At 40.8% G+C, this 18064-nt stretch overlaps 3 protein-coding genes across 4 annotated transcripts; 2 read left to right on the top strand and 1 right to left on the bottom strand.

Moving 5' to 3' along the window:
* Positions 1 to 420: 420 nt before the first annotated feature.
* LOC101157282 (transcriptional repressor CTCF) lies at positions 421 to 7195 on the bottom strand. 2 transcript variants are annotated; one of them, XM_011491532.2, is made up of 13 exons: positions 7038 to 7195; positions 5780 to 6050; positions 5519 to 5695; positions 5063 to 5435; positions 4801 to 4971; positions 4568 to 4701; positions 4337 to 4457; positions 4115 to 4264; positions 3768 to 3928; positions 3502 to 3684; positions 3265 to 3433; positions 1951 to 2097; positions 421 to 1766 (listed from the first exon to the last, which is right to left on the bottom strand). In XM_011491532.2, exons 2-13 carry the CDS (start codon positions 6002 to 6004, stop codon positions 1519 to 1521), a joined length of 2259 nt encoding a protein of 752 aa, XP_011489834.1. In that variant the 5' UTR covers positions 6005 to 6050; positions 7038 to 7195; the 3' UTR covers positions 421 to 1518. The 2 variants fall into 2 exon arrangements, with proteins under 2 accessions (XP_011489834.1, XP_004067381.1); XM_004067333.3 differs by having other exon boundaries at positions 421 to 1769.
* A 2075-nt stretch (positions 7196 to 9270) lies between these two features.
* LOC101157523 (uncharacterized serine-rich protein C215.13) lies at positions 9271 to 13786 on the top strand. Its single transcript, XM_011491543.3, has 8 exons — positions 9271 to 9470; positions 10388 to 10491; positions 10573 to 11041; positions 11129 to 11221; positions 11311 to 11347; positions 11558 to 11629; positions 11704 to 13065; positions 13150 to 13786. The coding sequence occupies exons 1-8, from the start codon at positions 9372 to 9374 to the stop codon at positions 13419 to 13421; spliced, it is 2508 nt and encodes an 835-aa protein (XP_011489845.1). The 5' UTR covers positions 9271 to 9371; the 3' UTR covers positions 13422 to 13786.
* Positions 13787 to 14482: 696 nt separating this feature from the next.
* Positions 14483 to 17788, top strand: nudt21 (nudix hydrolase 21). The gene is made up of 7 exons (XM_004067190.4): positions 14483 to 14768; positions 15588 to 15788; positions 15867 to 15930; positions 16014 to 16103; positions 16821 to 16896; positions 17000 to 17114; positions 17357 to 17788. Exons 1-7 carry the CDS (start codon positions 14647 to 14649, stop codon positions 17376 to 17378), a joined length of 690 nt encoding a protein of 229 aa, XP_004067238.1. The 5' UTR covers positions 14483 to 14646; the 3' UTR covers positions 17379 to 17788.
* The last annotated feature ends 276 nt before the right edge of the window (positions 17789 to 18064 follow it).

Genomic DNA, 18064 nt, shown 5'->3' on the forward strand with positions numbered 1-18064 from the left:
ATCCACACTCATTAATGAGTAATTGCTCATTTGTGACCTTTTGATGGATTCTTCAAACTTCTCAGTATTCCAGTTGTGACAACTCCACTGCCATGCTGTATGGCTGAACTATTACTGTTCCATTACTGACCCAGGGCAGAATTTCATCAATTTCATCAGTCTTTAAATAGTAAAAGTAACTTTAAATAGTTTTGATATTATCTGTGTTCATTCATATCTTGAGATGGGTTAATTTAGGAAACGGAGTAACCTCAACATACTTCTATCACATGATGCATTTTTCTGTGTGTCACATGTTGTAGTACAGCCCCCTTTTCTAGTAAATCATAAAACTAACACCAGTAGAAAAATGAAAAACCTCTTTAATTCTTCATACCTCAAATCTTTTCCTATTTAAAATGAGCAAATAACACCCAAATATCATGTTTGTCATTTAATAAAATATATTTGCAAGCAAAATACAAGAACATAAAGATTCAGATGTTTTTCAGCCAATCAAAATAAAGGAGTCAAGCAAACTGTTGCTGCAACAGTGAGACAAATCGTTTAAAAAAATCTTGATTCTCAATTCTCTAGAAATCATCTCAAAACGTTTTCTCTCTTTAACTAGTTGTACAGTCATTATTCGCTCATGTCACAATTGTTTGTCATTCAAGCTGCTACACGACTCTGCCAAGATAGAAACCGAAAATCAACCCCAAGTGGAATGACTACACAACAGCAAAAACAGCCCCTTCTTCCTAGCACTTGTTTGTGACAGTGTGAAGTACACACAAGTCCTCTAGAGCATTTACAACGGAAAAGAGCATGAGATACACAATCTAGTAAGCTTTTTAAAAAAACTACAATATGCTCTAAACATAGGAAATTACTAACACAAGGAAAAAACAAAATTCATGATGTTTCACATTTCATATTTTGAAGTAACTGATCAGGGACAGTATCTTCCTGAATTCCAGGATTCCCCTTGGGTTGAATATTTGGTAATCCTCAAAGCCATTTTTAAAAAAAGCAGTGTCCTGTCCACACAGCAGTACATGAAGCTCATCTCATTTGTTTACACAATAGTCCAGAAAAATCATGAAGGTATATCCCATCGATTCTGGTACAAAACAGTTAAAAATAAAAACCAAAAAGAATTAGAAGGCTAGAAACCGAAAAATTAGAATGAGGTTCAGGGATATAACCAAGGCCCGTTATTTAAAACACAAGTAGACAAAGACGGCCTTCTTCTATGAATTTCTTAGCTTGTAAACATCAGAGAGGAAGGGCAAAAAAGACACAGACTAAAAAATTACAGCCACTCCAAACTAAAAACGTACTGAAATACATTTTCTTACTAAAAAAAAAAAAAAGGAAAAAAAAGTTTCCCCATTTATCCTTATTACACACAAGGTCAATCTTAAATTACAACAGTGATGTCTGTTTCTGTGTATTTGTTATCCTAAATACAAAGACTTAAAATAGAGGATTTACTCCAGAATTTGGGTGTTTTTACAGCGTCCACCCTCATGCCCATCATCGGTCCATCATACTGAGGATCATTTCAGGGGTCAGGTCTCCATTGGAGGGTGCTGCAGACAGCTGCACCTCCTGTGCTGCTGCATCCGCCTGGGACAGCTCCTCGGACTGGGCGCCGGGTTTCCCTCCGCCGGTGATCACTTGCTCAGTGGTCTCGTCTGTACAGTTGACCTGCTCGGCGCCAACCTCTTTTTTCACAAGTTCTTCCACCTCTTGAACTTCATCTTCCACATGAATAATGGCAGCTACTGAAAATAGTTTCAGGTCATACTCATTTCAGGTCCATAGAGTAGAACAACACTATTGATCCCACAAAAGGGTAATTACATTGTTACCATGGCTCTATTGAACACAACGGATAGATTACTAATACCACTGAAACAAGGACAAAGTGGAGAAAAAGCTAGAAATGATGCTTTGGAAGCTTACCTTCAGGCTTATTCTTTGGAGGTCGTCCACGTTTCCTCTTGACTGGGGGCTCAATTGGAGCTGGGATGGGGATGACAGGAGCAGCCTGTTCCACTTCAATCTCAGTTAGAAGGTCATCTTCCTCCTCTATTTCATCCAGTTCACCCTCTGTATCAGAATAAATGGAAATAAATTACTCTAACTCTGGAATTTTATTTAAAAATAAAACAAAGGATATGGTCAGCTTATATCCTAAACGACACACCAGGAGAAGAACTCTTGTACACAAAATTTAAAGCAGAACTCGACTGCTCAATCAAGTAAAGGGAGACATGTACAAAGGTTTGCAGCGTAAATACTAAGGTGCATATTTTTTTTAGACTTTAAGTAATTTATCAGTCACTTGAAAGCTTCATGCATAAAGCCACAAAGAAACCCCTCACTCTTCAACACTCAGGAATTCTGTCTGCATCTTTTTTACCAAACACAGAGATTGCTTTTCATGTAGTGACTTGCACAAATTGCAGCAGAGCACTTTTAAAAGATTTCAAAACAAAGTCCCTGCAATCAGAGCACCAGCAGCTCGTCTGTCTGTTTAAACAAACAAAGGGTCTGTGATGGATTATGTTAAACTATGTGAATGTTGACAGGTTAAGGGCAGAATAAGACACGTTTTAGAAGAAACATGTAAATGGAATTGTTTATGCTAAAGTGTGAAAAACATGACAAAAGATCAATCCCCTAATTTTAGAATTGCCAAGACCTGATCTACAGAAAACACGCAGAACCAGGACTTGGTAGGCATAGTTAACTCTATCTATATAGAACCAATAAATAAATCAATACAGTGCTGACAGTAACAGCAGTATCGGTTTTAAACGACAGATACAAACAAGAATAGGTAGATAAAAAGATTTTACATCAACTTTGTCAGGCTTCTTTTCCTGTTGTGTTCTCTATTGTCTTTGCCTTTGTGTAGATGTGATGCAAACAAAGTCATCCAATCAGAAGTTTGCTCATACCAACTCAGGTCAAATGCATTTGGCTAAATGTGAATCATTAATTAATGACACTTTTTTTTTAAATCAAAGAACTGAACAGTCTAAAAGCCCAAAATATTAGGTTTTTGATGTTTGAAGCTGTTTTTGTTGCTTAAACTAAAAAATGTCAAATAGAAATAAGTTTCTCTGTTAAAAGACATTTTCATTTAATAGTTTTAAATACTAAATATTTAGATAGTTGAAAGTTAGTTTAATCTATTATAAATTGATTTGGGGACCTGTATTGAGAAAGACACACAACCCTACTATACATCTATTACAACAAAAAAAATACCTGTGTTGTCATCATCATCCTCATCATCCTCATCATCGTCGTCATAATCATCTCTTCTGGCCTGCATTTTCCTCTTCCTGCCACGACGGCCCTTTTTGGGTGTGGGAGTTCCATTTTCATCTCCTGAAGCCTCGCCCGTGCAGCCCTCAGCATGACGCAGCATGGTGTTCTGCGCAGACACCATTCATATGATACAATGGTCAACAACTGAACAAAATGCACCAAAGCTCAACCTACCCTGCGGGTGAACGTCTTGCTGCATTTGGTGCAGACAAAAGCAGTGGGGACAAAGGTGGGGTCATGGTAGCGCTTGAAGTGCATGTCCAAAAGCTGTTTCTGCCTGAAGGTTTTCTCACACTGCTCGCAGGCAAACGGCTTCTCACCAGTGTGCGTACGCTTGTGCATGATCATATGACGCTCCTGTAAAATGAAAAATCAAACCAGTTCAGACACCATTAAACACTCTAAAAGACATGCAGAAGATCTCTCCATGAAACACCAACCTGCCGGCAGCAGTAGTCACATTGGTCACACTTAAAACGCTTCTCGTTTTTGTGCGTCTTCTGGTGCTGAATGAGAGCATAGCGCTCATGAAACACAGCATCGCAGTAACGGCATTTCTTCCCGGTCTCAATAAACGAGTGCTGCTTTCGCAAGTGGACACCTAAAATGTCATCAGAACACGACAGTTGATTAAATAACGTTCAATTGATGTCCTCTTTTTCCCTGTATTTTAGAAACCATTTCAGTCGTTTGAGAATGTTTACAATCATCTCAATCTCCTCTTAACCCAAGATCTCATCCTTAAATTGTCTTGAGGTCAAAGCAGTGGGTGCTCTGAAGGACATACCAAGGTCACTTTTGCGTGCGATGACAGTATCGCAGTGTGGGCAGTGGTACTTTGCCACGTTCTCTGTGTGTTTCTGCAGAATGTGCATCTTCATGGTGCCGCTCTGTGTGAAACGAGCGTGGCAGATGTAGCACTCATACGGCTTCTCGCCTGCAACATAAAAGACAGTAAGCCTGTGGTGCCTTTTAAACAAACAAATGTGAGTCAGTGAGCATTTCATACCCGAATGTGTTCTCATATGCCGCTTCAGCTTATAGGTGTCTCTGCTGGCGTAGCTGCACAGGCTGCACTGGAAGGGACGTTCCCCTGTGTGAGAGCGGATGTGTCTTTTCAACTTGCTCACCTGGGAAAAGATTTCAAAAGCTGATGAAAAATGAGGCGGATACCTCAAAAACATTCTCATATTTTCTACAAAGGGAAGACATTTTTTTTGTTTTCGTTTGTGTAACTTACTTCCACACTAGAGTAGTCGCACATTGAACATTTGAAAGGCTTCTCGTGCGTGTGCTTGTAGCGGCGATGACGCACCAACTCGCCGCTGGTCACAAACGCCATGTCACAGTCTGTACATTTATGAGGACGAGTGCCTTTGGAGGAGCAGAAATAAGAGAAGTTTTATCCTTTTGGCTATCTGGGGGAAGAAAAAAAATAAGTTTAGTTGTTAAAAATCAACATATTTGGTTTACCTGTGTGTGTGTTGAGGTGGTTTCTCAACAGGGTGACTGTCCTGAAGGCTCTTCCACAGAGGTGACATTTGTGTGGTCTCTCATCCGTGTGGCTCTTCATGTGCCGATCCAGGTTAGAGCGCCTTGGACATGTGTAGCTGCAAAGCTCGCATTGAAAAGTCTTCTTCACACCTGGAAAAAAAGACATTTGATCAATTTCGCAGGGGTTGCAACCGTTTCGTGTCCTAATACTTTCTTTAGAAATACCATACGATGAGCCAACCTTTTTTCTTGATTTTTGTGGGCTTCGGGGGCTTCATGTTGCCCACAACTTTCTCTGCGTTCACCTCTGACAGCAGGCCCTCCTGCTGCTCCTCTTCAAAGTCATACACAGAAACATCCATGTCCCGGTCGCCCTCTGCGTAACGCAGGCGGCTCTTCTTTCCCTTCTTTCCTTTACGGACGGCTGTGATGGGTTGGTAGTCTGGGTCTTTTGTCCACTCTGGGTCATCTTGAGGCACCGATGTTACAATTTCTGCTGCTTCTTCATCTTCCTCTACTTCCTCACCCTCTTGCCCTTGGAGATCCTCTTGAGCAGCCTGGAGCTCATCTTGCTCCACAGTCTCTACCTCACCGTTGGCACCCACTTTTACAACCTGAAAAGGATCGACAGAATATCAAGTAAGACAGATCAGTAACAAATATTGTTTAATCAAGAAAATGAGCAGGGATTTCTCACCTGAAACCCCTCAGGTAAAGGAAGTGTGTGACAAATAACTGCATCTTTGTTGGCAGCAGATGCCTCAACATAAGTCGCCTGAAGCCCCTCTACAGTAGTTGTTGTGACTGGAACCTGCACTAGCTGTAATTGACCTAGGCCTAATGCAGCTCCTGCTTGCTCCTCCATGTTCACCACCTACAAACAAAAGGTAAATGCCTTTGATTTCTATCATAATCAACCATACAACTGTATGGAGACAGATAACCTGTCTGTTTATACCTGGAGAGTGATGATCTGCCCCTCATCTCCACCAGTAACGGTGACAGTGCCGCCCCCTTCAAGGACCTCTGTTTTCATTTGCAGCAAAGCTGGATCCAGAGCATCCATCACCATCATTTCCATAGTACCGGCCTCATCCCCCTGGCCAGTTTGAATCAGGGCCTCTCCGCCCTCCGACAGGACTTTTCCATCGGAGGCCAGAGCAGTCGCTTGGCCAGTCTCCATGGAAACAACCTTGCCCTCCGCAGCAATGGTCAAACCAAGCGACACTCTAAGGAGAAACAGAAAGTTAAGAAAAACCCAACTCTTCAGAAAATCAGTCAGTTTGACTTGAATTTGTGGTCATGACTAACTCCTTTAAACAAGTCAATAAATCCAAGTGAGTCTAGACATCTTGTGAAACTGAGAATAATGACTCCTTATCTATGTTTACTCAATTTACAAAAATGCACCAGGAAGTTAAATGACACCCCCCACTAAAAAATAGACTAACTAACCAGTGACCCTCAATGCAAAAAGGATTATAAACTATAGATGGAAAAATGCAGAATGCCTGGTAAATACTTTTGTAATTAGCAGTTTTAAAAACAACTAAATTAAACTTAAAAATACGACCTAACTAGTTGTTAATAGTACAGTAAAAAAAAAAAACTTTATAATGTTAAGTCTTGTATTTGCACATTGATTAACAGACAGGAGGATTTTCAAATAGTAAGGTTCCCGTTTTGACTCAACGTTAGGGTATTGTTGTCATTCGCTTGGTCGGACCATCTTGTTTTTAAATTACTCACTCGCTTCTTTTGAAACACTTATGTTATTGTGAATTTGGTTGTTCCTACTTGACAGAAAAAGTATTTCTGAAAGAAAACGAACTTGCAGCGTGAACAAGACAAACTACTCAAAAGACTTTCCTAGTGGTTAGTTAGTAGGAAAGCGCGAGTACGTCTGAAAACAGGAAACAAAGGGTACGATAAGATGGACGACAGGCCTGAACAAACTAAAAACAGAAACACGAGTACATTTGGCTATCCTTTGTGGGAAAACATCCTTTTATCCACCGAAAGGCATCGAAATATTCGCATGTGACAAGGGGTTACAATTTACGGACACATTTAGTGCATTTTGAACAACGATAGAGGGAGACAAACACCCCCCGCCAGCCGCCAGCTCGGTAAGCCCTACCGTGACACCTAGAGGCCGGGGACGGCTCCTACAAAAACCTCCCTGGATTTGAGATCAATACACACGGTTTACTTACTTCTTCGCACTTCCTTATCCCGTCGGTTGACTTTGGAGATCGACTGCTGCGATTACTCTGTTCAGCCTTGCAGGGGAGAGCCGTTGGACCTCAGGGCTCGGCTAACAGTTTTCTCCCGCTCTGGGAGAGCAGGCCTAACATAAAATGGCGGTCTTGAAGAACCAACGCGGCTGCGCACAAACAGCCCTCTAGAACGTAAAGGGGCGTGGCCTCACTGTGGCTCTGCGTTGAAGTTAGTTAAAGGCGCCAGATTTGAATTGACGGGAAGTGGGCGGGGTAACCGTTATCAATACGACGAAAATCAACAAAACAGCAGTAAAACAACCTATCAGCTTTTTTGACATTGCAGCTCAACTTTTTCTTGTTTCCGTAGAGGGACATTACTAAGTCACTATAGTGATAGTCAATAAATTGAAGACCCACTCTGATGCAAATTCTGTTTTGTGTGTATTTAACATGTTCTTGGAGGAAATGTATTTAAAAAAAATAAGACTAAAGCTGTGTTCATGGGTGTTTCTTTATTCAATTCGTGATGAATCAGGAGCAGATGAACAACTGCGGTTTGAAAAAGTTTGTAGTTGCTTAAAATCTGCAGTCAACAGACCACAAGATCGCTGCTTGGATCAAGTGGATCCTTCCTCTTGCAGACAGATTGAGCCATGTATGTCTTTTTTTTCCTCATATGGGCAGGTATCCGGCTGTAATATGTGCCACTAGATAGCTCTAATATTGCTCAGCATTTTTGTTGCAATGGTAAAGCTAGGTTGAGGTTGTGAAGGGCTGGAAGGTAGCAGGAGACAGTGTTAACCCAATGGAAGATGGGAAATGTGGGCAGGCTCCCTTCACGACAACAGAACACAACTCAGGCGGATTTCTGAAGATCTCCTGCTGCTCTGCAGAAAATGTCCTGGAAAACGGCACAGGTTTTATTGATTTTATCTTAAAAAAAAGCATAAGCACGATTGAAAGACCACTGGGAAAGGGGTTTAAAATGATTAAAAAGATGATTAAAGTGCGTCTTTATAGTCACAATCTACACTGACTTAATGTTTTGTTAATACCATTCTAATTTCAGTTTCTGAATTTTGTTTCAAGTTAGGTTTTCTCATTGTTTCAACTGTACTATTAACTGCAGCATATTTGATTTTTAGTGATTTTAGTAGCAATCCTTCTGCCCATAGTTGGGACAGGTGTTGAAATCTCAGTTTTTAGTCACTGTGTCCCTTGGCAGAATACTCAATCCCACACTGCTCCCTTTACTATAATATCAGAGTTTGCTTAAATAAAAGCTTCTGCTAAAATGGTGCAGATGGTCAAAGCGGAGCATAAAGTTCAGGCCATTGCCATCTGGGATGGAAATGCTTCCTTGCATGGACACCATTTGTCACATCGGTGACTGAAGAACTTGGCAACCGGAGAGCAGAGCAACTTTTACTGACAGAGTATGTCTGCATCAGGAGTGGACACACACACTCTAAAGCTCCAACAATAACTTTGTATGTAAACTGGATGGCCTGGATTTACACAAAGAGATGTTTTCTGGGTGTGATACTATAATGAGAGCTGCTTACTGTGAAACTAAATTGTTAGTGCAACTCTACCCTGAAATATAAATTTTTTGAAAAGCAGCATGAAACATTTTTAGCTCTGTGTAGACATTGTTCAGCTGAATCTGGTTTGAATGTCAAATAACCAACCACCCAACAATATCTGGACAGTGCTCATAGAGCAGCACTGTAATTCCAATACATGAAATTGTAAAGCCAGAAGAAAATGCGCTTAATCCCATAGTTTGGTAAAGTCAGGGAACCTCCTTTATCATTTTTTACCAGGAGTGCCATAACATTATTTTAAAATTTACAAGGGCGGACTTTGTGTTTGTAATCTCTGTGATAAAAGGATGCACCAGGTTAACGTATCAATTACAGGATCAGACCATCTTTTCCGCATCAAAAATAAATTATTAATTTGTTACATAATCAACTGAACAATGTGTACATCCAATAATTTTCTATTGTAATACGATAGTTAGTGCATTGCGCTGATAAGAGCAAGGATTCATGGATGAAACAGACATCAGTGTATGGGGACTGTGTTCTTTTCTCTGAGCCTCTTCTTAATCTGTCACCATTTTTTTTTTCTGGTTTTCTTCTCATTGAGGGGAGGGGGGCCAGAGAAAGGCGAGGTTCTGTTGTCAGATCTGTCAGTCTAGCCAGCCTGGCCCCTCCCACCTCAGTGGAGGCATTACATATTGCTGGTGCTCTTAGCAACGGTGCCTCAGCAACAGAGCCACGGCAACACAGCTCCACGGCAACAGCGTGCCGTGTCTCCCCAATGGAGCTGCCATTGGGCGGACCAGCTCTCAGGCACTACACCCAGAGCAGACCGAGACCTCACCGACAAAAACTGAACTATCGCCCAAGCAGACCACAGGTACTGTGTAGGACCATTAGAGGGGCTTGGTAAAAATGGAGTGTGTGGCAAAGGGTGTCTGTGTGTGAAGAAGAAAAATGAAAGGGAGGGAGAGAGGAGAGATGTAATAGGGTACAGAGGGGAGCGGCAGGGGGAAGGGAAGGATAGAAGGGGAGTGCTGCAAAAGAAGCCTGGTCCCTGTTTGAATGAAGCAGTTTCATTGTACCGGCTACTGGCTCTTTGAAGAATTCATTTCCTTTTTTGCATGTGTGAGCATAATTACTTTACAGAGAGCAAGTGCCAGTTTAGTCTGAATGCCTCTTCTGGTTTTCTGTAAGCTAAAGATAATGACATTGTAGTACCTTTTTTTTAAAATCAAATTATTAGACTGTTTGATCATGTATTTTCTACTGAGCTAATTGTGTTCTGACAGAGCTTTTAGGCTGTAGACACACAGTCCCTCCCTCGGAAACAAAATTCAAGCAATTCCCACGACAGCATATCATGTAACACGACTTCTGTTAAAACTGTGTTTTGCTGCCAACCTCTTGGCTTTCATTGGTACTTGTGGGCATGAATTTTGATGTGATCAGGATAAGACAACTTTGGATGACAACAGTTCTGATATCATGTTACCTTTATTGGCAAAACAAGTTATCATAGTCATATTATGTGCGTTAAATCCAAAGACCCCCCCCCCCCCCCCCCACACACACACACAATATATGTTCCTGAGCAAATGACACCCCAAGGGACTTCTTCATGGCACAGATGGGTAGACAATTAAACCAAAAGATGCATGCAGAAATTGCATTGTCAGAGTGGATTTTCTGAGATGATTGTTACATAATTCAAAGTCTCATAAGATTTAAGTTGTTGTTCATCTTTTCTCTGGCGTTTGTTGCCTATTTTTTGTGTATCATCATTGTTGTCATCAGGAAACGATAATTGAGAGTGAAAATGAAGTCCTGGAGCACATGGGGCGAGTGGATGAAGGAGTTGAGGAGTTTTTTACAAAGCGAGTCCTCCCCACTGATATTCTGTAAGTATGCAACTTTCAGATTAGTCTAATTTATTTTACAGATTCAGAAGAGAACTTGCTGTGATGAGTGTATTTGCTTAGGGACAAACCAGATGAAGACCTGACTGTAGTACAAGAAGAAGTGGCTCCTGACAGCTCCATCCCTTGTCCAGCACCAACGAAAACACTCAAGAGGAAGCTTGGTGATTTTTTTACCCTCAAGAAGAGGCGAGGTTTGAAATCAGAGCCGAGCCAGGAGGGACGTGCTAAAAAGACCTCCATCGCTGATCTAATTCGTCCACTCAGGGAGGCTACCAGGTCCGATAAAGACAAAGATAAGGATCGCGTGAAAGAGCAAGCAAAAGAAAATGAAAAGGATAAAGGAAAGGAACATCCCAGTGTTATTACTGGAGAGTCAGTTGTTCAGGAGACACCTGTTACTGATGACGCATCTCTGAGGAGCGAGGTGGTGCCTCCTCGCCGAGCTCTCAGAGAGGGGAAATCCCAGTCTCTTATTTTACTCTCTGGATCAGCAGCGACAGGGACTGCCAATGCCAAAAACACAGCAAAGGTGAGTGGAACTAACGCTCAGAGCCTACTCTGCTTTACAGCTATAGCTTCATACAAGTTTTAAAAGAGGTTCTTCTGTTGGTTTCAGAAACAGTTTGAAGGCCAACATAGTTTTGAGCAGAAACTGCATCTCATGCTTCAGCGTATTGGGGTTTCCAAACCTCAGCCAGCAGAGACACAGGTGAGTATAAGTGGGTTAGTTTCAGTTCAGGGGATTTTAACTGGAAATTTATAAAAAGAAGAGTCAAAACATTCTGGTAATTCTTGTAGAATCAAGACGGAGAAATGAAAAAGGCAGAGTCTGAAGGTAAGATCCTTGAAATTCTCAACTTAATTAAACTCTTATTGGCTTTCATGTTAAAGACAATGCATGAATAAGTAAAAAAAAAATTTTTTTAACCAGAGTATTGCCAGTCACTGTGATAATAAACTCAAAAGATTTTCCGTATATACATTAAAAGAGGCAAAACAGATACTTAATTCCTCTGTAAAAATAAACATTTTCCTTGTGCTTCAGGTACCATCATTGATAGTAAATCTGAGCCGCCTCCCACTTTGTCAAAACCGCGAACAATGTCTGCCTCTTCAGGTAAAACTCATCTGATTTAACAGATGTACTATTTGTGTAGAATTGCATTTAAAAGAAATATTTTTGGTCTTTAGACACAAGGCATCAAATTCGGACGAGTGTGTCTGCACACGAGGCAGCTGGGAAACCTGCTCTTCTCCCAAAGCCAGTTGTCAAACCAGGTCCACCCCCTGCAGCATCCGGCCGTAACACACCTGAGAATGAGCTAACCCAGATACAGGAAGCAGAGTCCAACACTCCGGCTAAACTCAGTCCAGCTTCAGCTACCCCTGCTCTCACCGACGCCACTGCTCCTTTTCTACCGACAATCTCAAACTCTGTCTCTGACTCAGCCTGTGTTACAGTTTCTCCTTCAAGTACTGTAACTCCTGCTGATACAGATGTATGTGTTTGCTCAGATGAACAGACCGCAGAAACACCCACAAGTAGTACAGCACTTAAAATATCTACCCACAAAACTGGCGATTCTTCCACTGAGCTGCCCACATCACCTAAAAGCATCACTGAGCCTCCAAGCACTATCTCTGTTCCTTCCACTTCTTCAGAGTCCACCACCCCATGCCTCCCAGTTACTTCCATTTCAACAGTAACTAGCCTTCCTTCTACCACCCCAGAAACAGTTTCTGCTCTCATTGATCAAAGCTCAGTTTCCACAACATCCACAAACCGGTTGACTGAGTCCACTTTGCTGAAGTCAAATGGTGTTCTCTCAGTTGACTCCACCCTAGCTGCTGAAGGTGACACAAGTGTCCTCATCACAGCCTCCTCTCCATGCACAACCATATCAGATGTGCCATCAAGCTTATCAGCCATCCCCAGCTCAGACACAGCAGTTGGTGATGATACATCTTTATTTGCCTCTTGTAGCCATGCAAGCTTACTTTCCTCAGTCCCTGAAGTGACCCAATCTCTTCCAAACTCAAGTGAATCTATTACAGTAGCAGTTTCAGGTGAAATCCCTGATACCAAATCTTCCACAGTTGTTTCCCCTTTCCCTCCATCAACCTCCTTTTCCCATTCAGCCCCTCATGAAGCCATCAGCTCAACATCCAGCATTGAAGTGAACTTTTCCTCCACAACAGAAACAGTTATTTCCACCATCATCTCCCCTCCCTCGACTTCTACTGATGAAACCAAGCCAAAAGACACCACATCCACCACCACCTCCTGTTCAAATGAGACAGAAAACACCTTCACTTGTAGTTCGGTGACTGCTGCTGTTAGTTTTTCCTGCACAAATGGCTCAGACATCTCCAACAATGTTAGCACTACCCTCTCACCACCTGCGTCTGGCCTGCTCCCTGCTGATAACTCAAGTGCCACGTCTCATGATGTGATCGGCTCTACCGATGATAGTCCAGGCCAAGATAAGAATGTGAAAATGTCAGAAGAAGATGGAACTAAAGTAGAAGAAACAGAAACGATGACAGAAAAAGGTGATTATTTTTCAAACTGAATGTGAGTCTGATGTGGGCTAATGCATGGTTTACTAACAGACTTTTATGTTTGTTTCCCTTTAGGACATATGGATGAGAAAGTGGTCCAAATGCAGAAGTTAGGGGAAGTTTATGGGAGTGAAGAAACCACTGATACTGAAAAAAAAGATGAAAGTGGGAAGGAGAAAGCTATGCTTGATAATGGTGACATGACAGAAACGCAAGAGCAGGGAGAAAGTGTGAAAGCTGAAGATGACACCCTGAATAAAGCAGGTAAAGAAAGTGAACAGAGCAGGGATGAAGCTGTTGTAGAGGCTCAGATAAAAGAGGAAAATACATCAGAAAGTAGTAAGTGATACTGAATGAAAAACCGTCAGTACAAAGATCCAGCTACTGTGACGGGCAAAAGAGCCCAGATTGACAGGCTTTGGGGAGTGGGAACGATCCATGGCACTACAGGGACCACAACATCACAGCACACCACTAAGGGTGAGCCATTGGACCAAAGATATGAGATCCCCAGGGTGTGGTGTAATCAACAAATCCAGCAGTGTCTTTGTCCTTTTTATGTAAACTATGTTGAAGACTTTATGTTGGAAATTTTGGAATGCACGTATGTTTATGTACCATAAGAAAAATACTGTGTTAAAATATGCCATGTTTACTATACATGAAAAAGAGACATAATTATAACTATTAAATGGAATATTGAGTTCAAGGACTTATTCCAGTAGCTTTCTTTTTTGTGCGATGTGTTGTTTTTCTGTGATTTGTATCCTTTTGTGCAGCAAAGACAGGTCCACAAAGGAGATGAGACCCAAGCAGTTGAGAGTAAAATACCCCCACACTGTCACAACTGTCTTCCAATACAACTTTGCTGCAAGATTTGGGCTTAATTGGAAGCTTTTTGTTGAAATAAGGAATATACAACACTGCTTATTGTGGAAACGAATTAGGATGTTTTGCATTTATATTTCAAAAAATTGACATAAAAAAAAACTTTAATTTGAGGGAACCTGTGCCTGTAATTACAGACTTACTTAAGTCCATGTTTACAAGGACTTGACGCCACTGTACCTGAATTAAACTTTTAATTGAGGTATAGCCTTTAACATAACAACTAAAAGTCATTGTGAAAATGTCTTAAATAAAAAAACCTCCTTGAATAAGGAAATGGAAAAAAAACCCCAATCCTCTTCATTCTTGAAGTAGTTGTTCTCCATCTCTGCAGGATAGTGTTTTATTAAAAATAAGGGAACATTTTTAGAATATTTTCTTTTGTGAACCTTTGCTCAAATTCATGCTTAATATGGATTTTTTAAATAGCTTTATTTAAACAGATTGCCTTGAAGCAGAGAACACGGCAGTGTTTTAATCATCCACACCGCCAGATGTCGCTAGTGAAAATCTAATCAAAGCCGCGCTCGTTCTCCCGGAAGAGCCCAGGTTCGATTGTAGACACGGCGCAGCGGAGACCTCGGATTGATTGTGCTCATTTTCGTTAATCAACTCTGCTACAAACGGACTCTCCCTGGGGTCACACCCGTGTAATTTTGTCGTGTTAAAGGATAAGTTAAAAAAATGTCGGTCGTTCAGCCCAGTCGCTCAAGCACCGGCTGGCCGCGCCGCGGTGGAGAGCAGTTTGCGAACAAATACATCAGCGGGCCCGCTAAACCCCTGACTCTGGAGAGAACCATCAACCTGTGAGTTCCCCAAGACTGCATGCAGCTATTCACACTATTTGACAATTGAAATAACAGCATATGCAGACATTTAAGGCCTTTTTAAGAAACCTTTTTTCGTTTGTGTTTGCTTTTTTGAAGAAAAGCACTCTTCGTTTGGAACTCGCCATCATGCACATGATTAGTAATTTCTAGCCACACCTGGTTTACCTTTTGCTTTTTGATGTGAAAGTCTTATGGGGAAAAAAGCACGTGACCTTTCAGTAGTATATCGTTTTTCATTTACACTACACGTTTAAAATCAATATGATAATTTACCCGTAAGTAAAACTTGCTAAACTTAGTCAAACTTTATTTATATAAAAAAGGGCTTCTCATGCCTTGCCCAACTCGAAATGATTTACATTTAAAAACAAAAAAACATACAGTATTACAATAAAAATCCAGCCCACCTTTCACCCTTCATACTCCCCTCCGTTAACACACATCACACATGACCCCACTCTCAATGAATACTTATAAAAGTAACTTCTAAAAGAAACGTAAGGCTTGACTTTGCTGTGAGGAAACAGTATTTGGTAATCTATTCCCAATCTATTCTATTTAAGAATCTGGGAATTAAAAAAAAACATAAAATCACTTCATGCGTTTGTCACTTTAAGTAGGTTAAATTACTATGAACTGATTTCATAACTTGGCAAAAGATCCGACAAAAACGGATACATAGATTAGTTTGCGACCTGCTCTGACACTATATATTGTACATATTTACGAGCCTCTTATTTAACAAATCTTTCAGGTTTCAGAACCAGTGATTAACGAGGGTTTTGTTTCTCTCAGATACCCTCTCACTAACTACACGTTTGGGACCAAAGAACCTTTGTACGAGAAGGATGGGTCGGTGGCCGCCCGGTTCCAGAGGATGCGAGAAGAGTTCGACAAGATGGGAATGCGCAGGACAGTGGAGGGTGTTCTCATCGTTCATGAACACAGGCTTCCTCATGTGTTGCTACTGCAGCTGGGGACAACTTTCTTCAAGCTGTGAGTGGTTAAGATGTAACAGACAAGAGAGATGGTTCTTCCTGCACGGTTTCCTAACGGTTTTCTTCTCTGCTGCAGACCGGGTGGGGAGCTGAATCCTGGGGAGGATGAGGTGGAGGGCCTGAAACGCCTGATGACGGAGGTATCTAAAGCATGGACTGTTTTAACGTGTTGTTTATGAGGTGTGGGTGGATTTTTGTGGGCTAAATTCTGATTTACTGTTAGATTCTCGGGCGACAGGATGGGGTGAAGCAAGACTGGGTGATTGATGACTGTATTGGCAACTGGTGGCGCCCCAATTTTGAGCCTCCACAGGTTGGTGACGATGCGTTTGGTTGATTGTGATAATTGCATCTGAAAGTAATGTCAAATGTTTTGGCAGCTTGAGCTAGAGATCCGTTTCTTAAGACTTTATTCTGGTTCAAAGATGTTACTTTTGAGCAAACATTCTGGCACAGCCATTTAAAGTACACACAAAATTGTTATTCTCTTGTTTACTTTTGCTTTGCAATTTTACTAAGGTGCAGTGGTCCCTCGCTATGTCGGGGTTCAGCTTTTGCGGTTTCTCTTTTTTGCTGATCTTTTTCTCTGTGTTCTGATTCTGAGTCTTGATTGGCAGAATACCATCTCAATTAATCTCCTTTGTGCTGTGTCTCTTGTACAAAATGTGTGCAGCCTCTCAAATTTACATAAATCTTTGATTGTGAGCAGATCTTTGTTTTCATTCTATAATACTGCATTTATTTTTCTATGAAGGTGTAAACTTAGAGTTTAAACAAGAGAGAAAAAGGTCAAAAAGGTTCATGTCTGTCTGAAAGGTATACAGCCTTAAAACGTCTATAACTCTACTTTTGCAAATTTCACCTTATCACCTAATATTGTTAGAAGCTAAACACCACGATAAACGAGGGACCACTGTACAGCACAAAATATGAAAATAAAGAAGAAAATTATAATCAATCGATGGATAAAATCTGTAATTTCATAACAGAGTGAGCTTAAACCTCAAATTAATTGTTTTTTTTTTTTTAGTACCCTTACATTCCAGCTCACATCACCAAACCTAAAGAGCATAAAAAGCTGTTCCTGGTTCAGCTGCAGGAAAAAGGTTTGTACATACTTGCACTGTAAATGTGAGGCATGAAAATAACTGGATGTGCAACGACAAAGTTTCCCCCTGTTTTGAAGTTTCTGACTAATATTTTTTACAGCTCTGTTTGCCGTTCCTAAAAACTATAAACTGGTGGCGGCACCACTGTTTGAGCTGTATGACAACGCTCCCGGGTACGGACCCATCATCTCCAGTCTACCACAGTTGTTGAGCAGGTAAACATGAACTTAATTTGTTTGCACATAGTTTGTTTAGGAAACATTTATTGTTATAGATCTGCAGATATGCATAGATCAGATTATAGATAAATGAAGATATCAAAAGCATAGCAGAGTTAAAGAGAAACATTTGTTTTGATTTGCAAATGACCTTTAGCAATTCATATTTTTGTGTAAACACTGGCTGGTTAAGATGTTTTTTTCTCTTTTGATCAAATTGTCTGTTTTTCTTCCAATAGGTTCAACTTCATCTACAACTAAGTTGGGGGGGGGAACGGAAGTGTCTGTCTCTGTGAGTGCAGCCAAAATACTGTCATGAAAAAGATTTCCACCTCTGTCTCAGCTTTTACAAAAAAAAAGACCCTTGTCATGTCAGGTAGAATAAAGGTCCACAGGGGTGTTCATACTTTTGTTAGAAGAAAAGTGAAAATGTAAACTCTGACGTTTCTTTCTGTTTGTGGTTTGTTTTTTGTTTTTTTTTTAATTAGACTGCAACTTTTTATAGTATGCAGATGTCTTTTCCCAGTGTGAATCGGATTTTATGTTCACTTAAGGAATGCTGATGTTTGATTAAAAAACTGCGACATTGCATTTCATGTTGTTTTAACTTGTAACAATGCTGTTCTTTTTAATAAAGCCTTCTTTTGTGTGTTTTTATACAAGAGCTGGTCAGTGATGCTGAGCGGTGATTTTTTTTGAACTCGTAGATAATTCCCATCATGAAGTTCTCTAACTTTAAACTTTTGTTGAGGGTTTTCTTTTTTCATTTGTTATTCAGGAACATGGCAGGCAGCTTGGAAAATTCTGGTTGACATGAGGTATATTATTAAACATGAGGTTATAATTCAGCAGTAGCACACCAAATGGGCAAAGGGCATTTGGTCAGAATTGAAGATGGAAGGATTTTAGTTTCTGCTTTCTCTCTATCTATAAAGAAAAAAGTGAAA

The sequence above is a fragment of the Oryzias latipes genome, chromosome 3 (assembly GCF_002234675.1).
Source record: "Oryzias latipes chromosome 3, ASM223467v1".
NCBI classification, from domain to species: Eukaryota; Metazoa; Chordata; class Actinopteri; order Beloniformes; family Adrianichthyidae; genus Oryzias; species Oryzias latipes.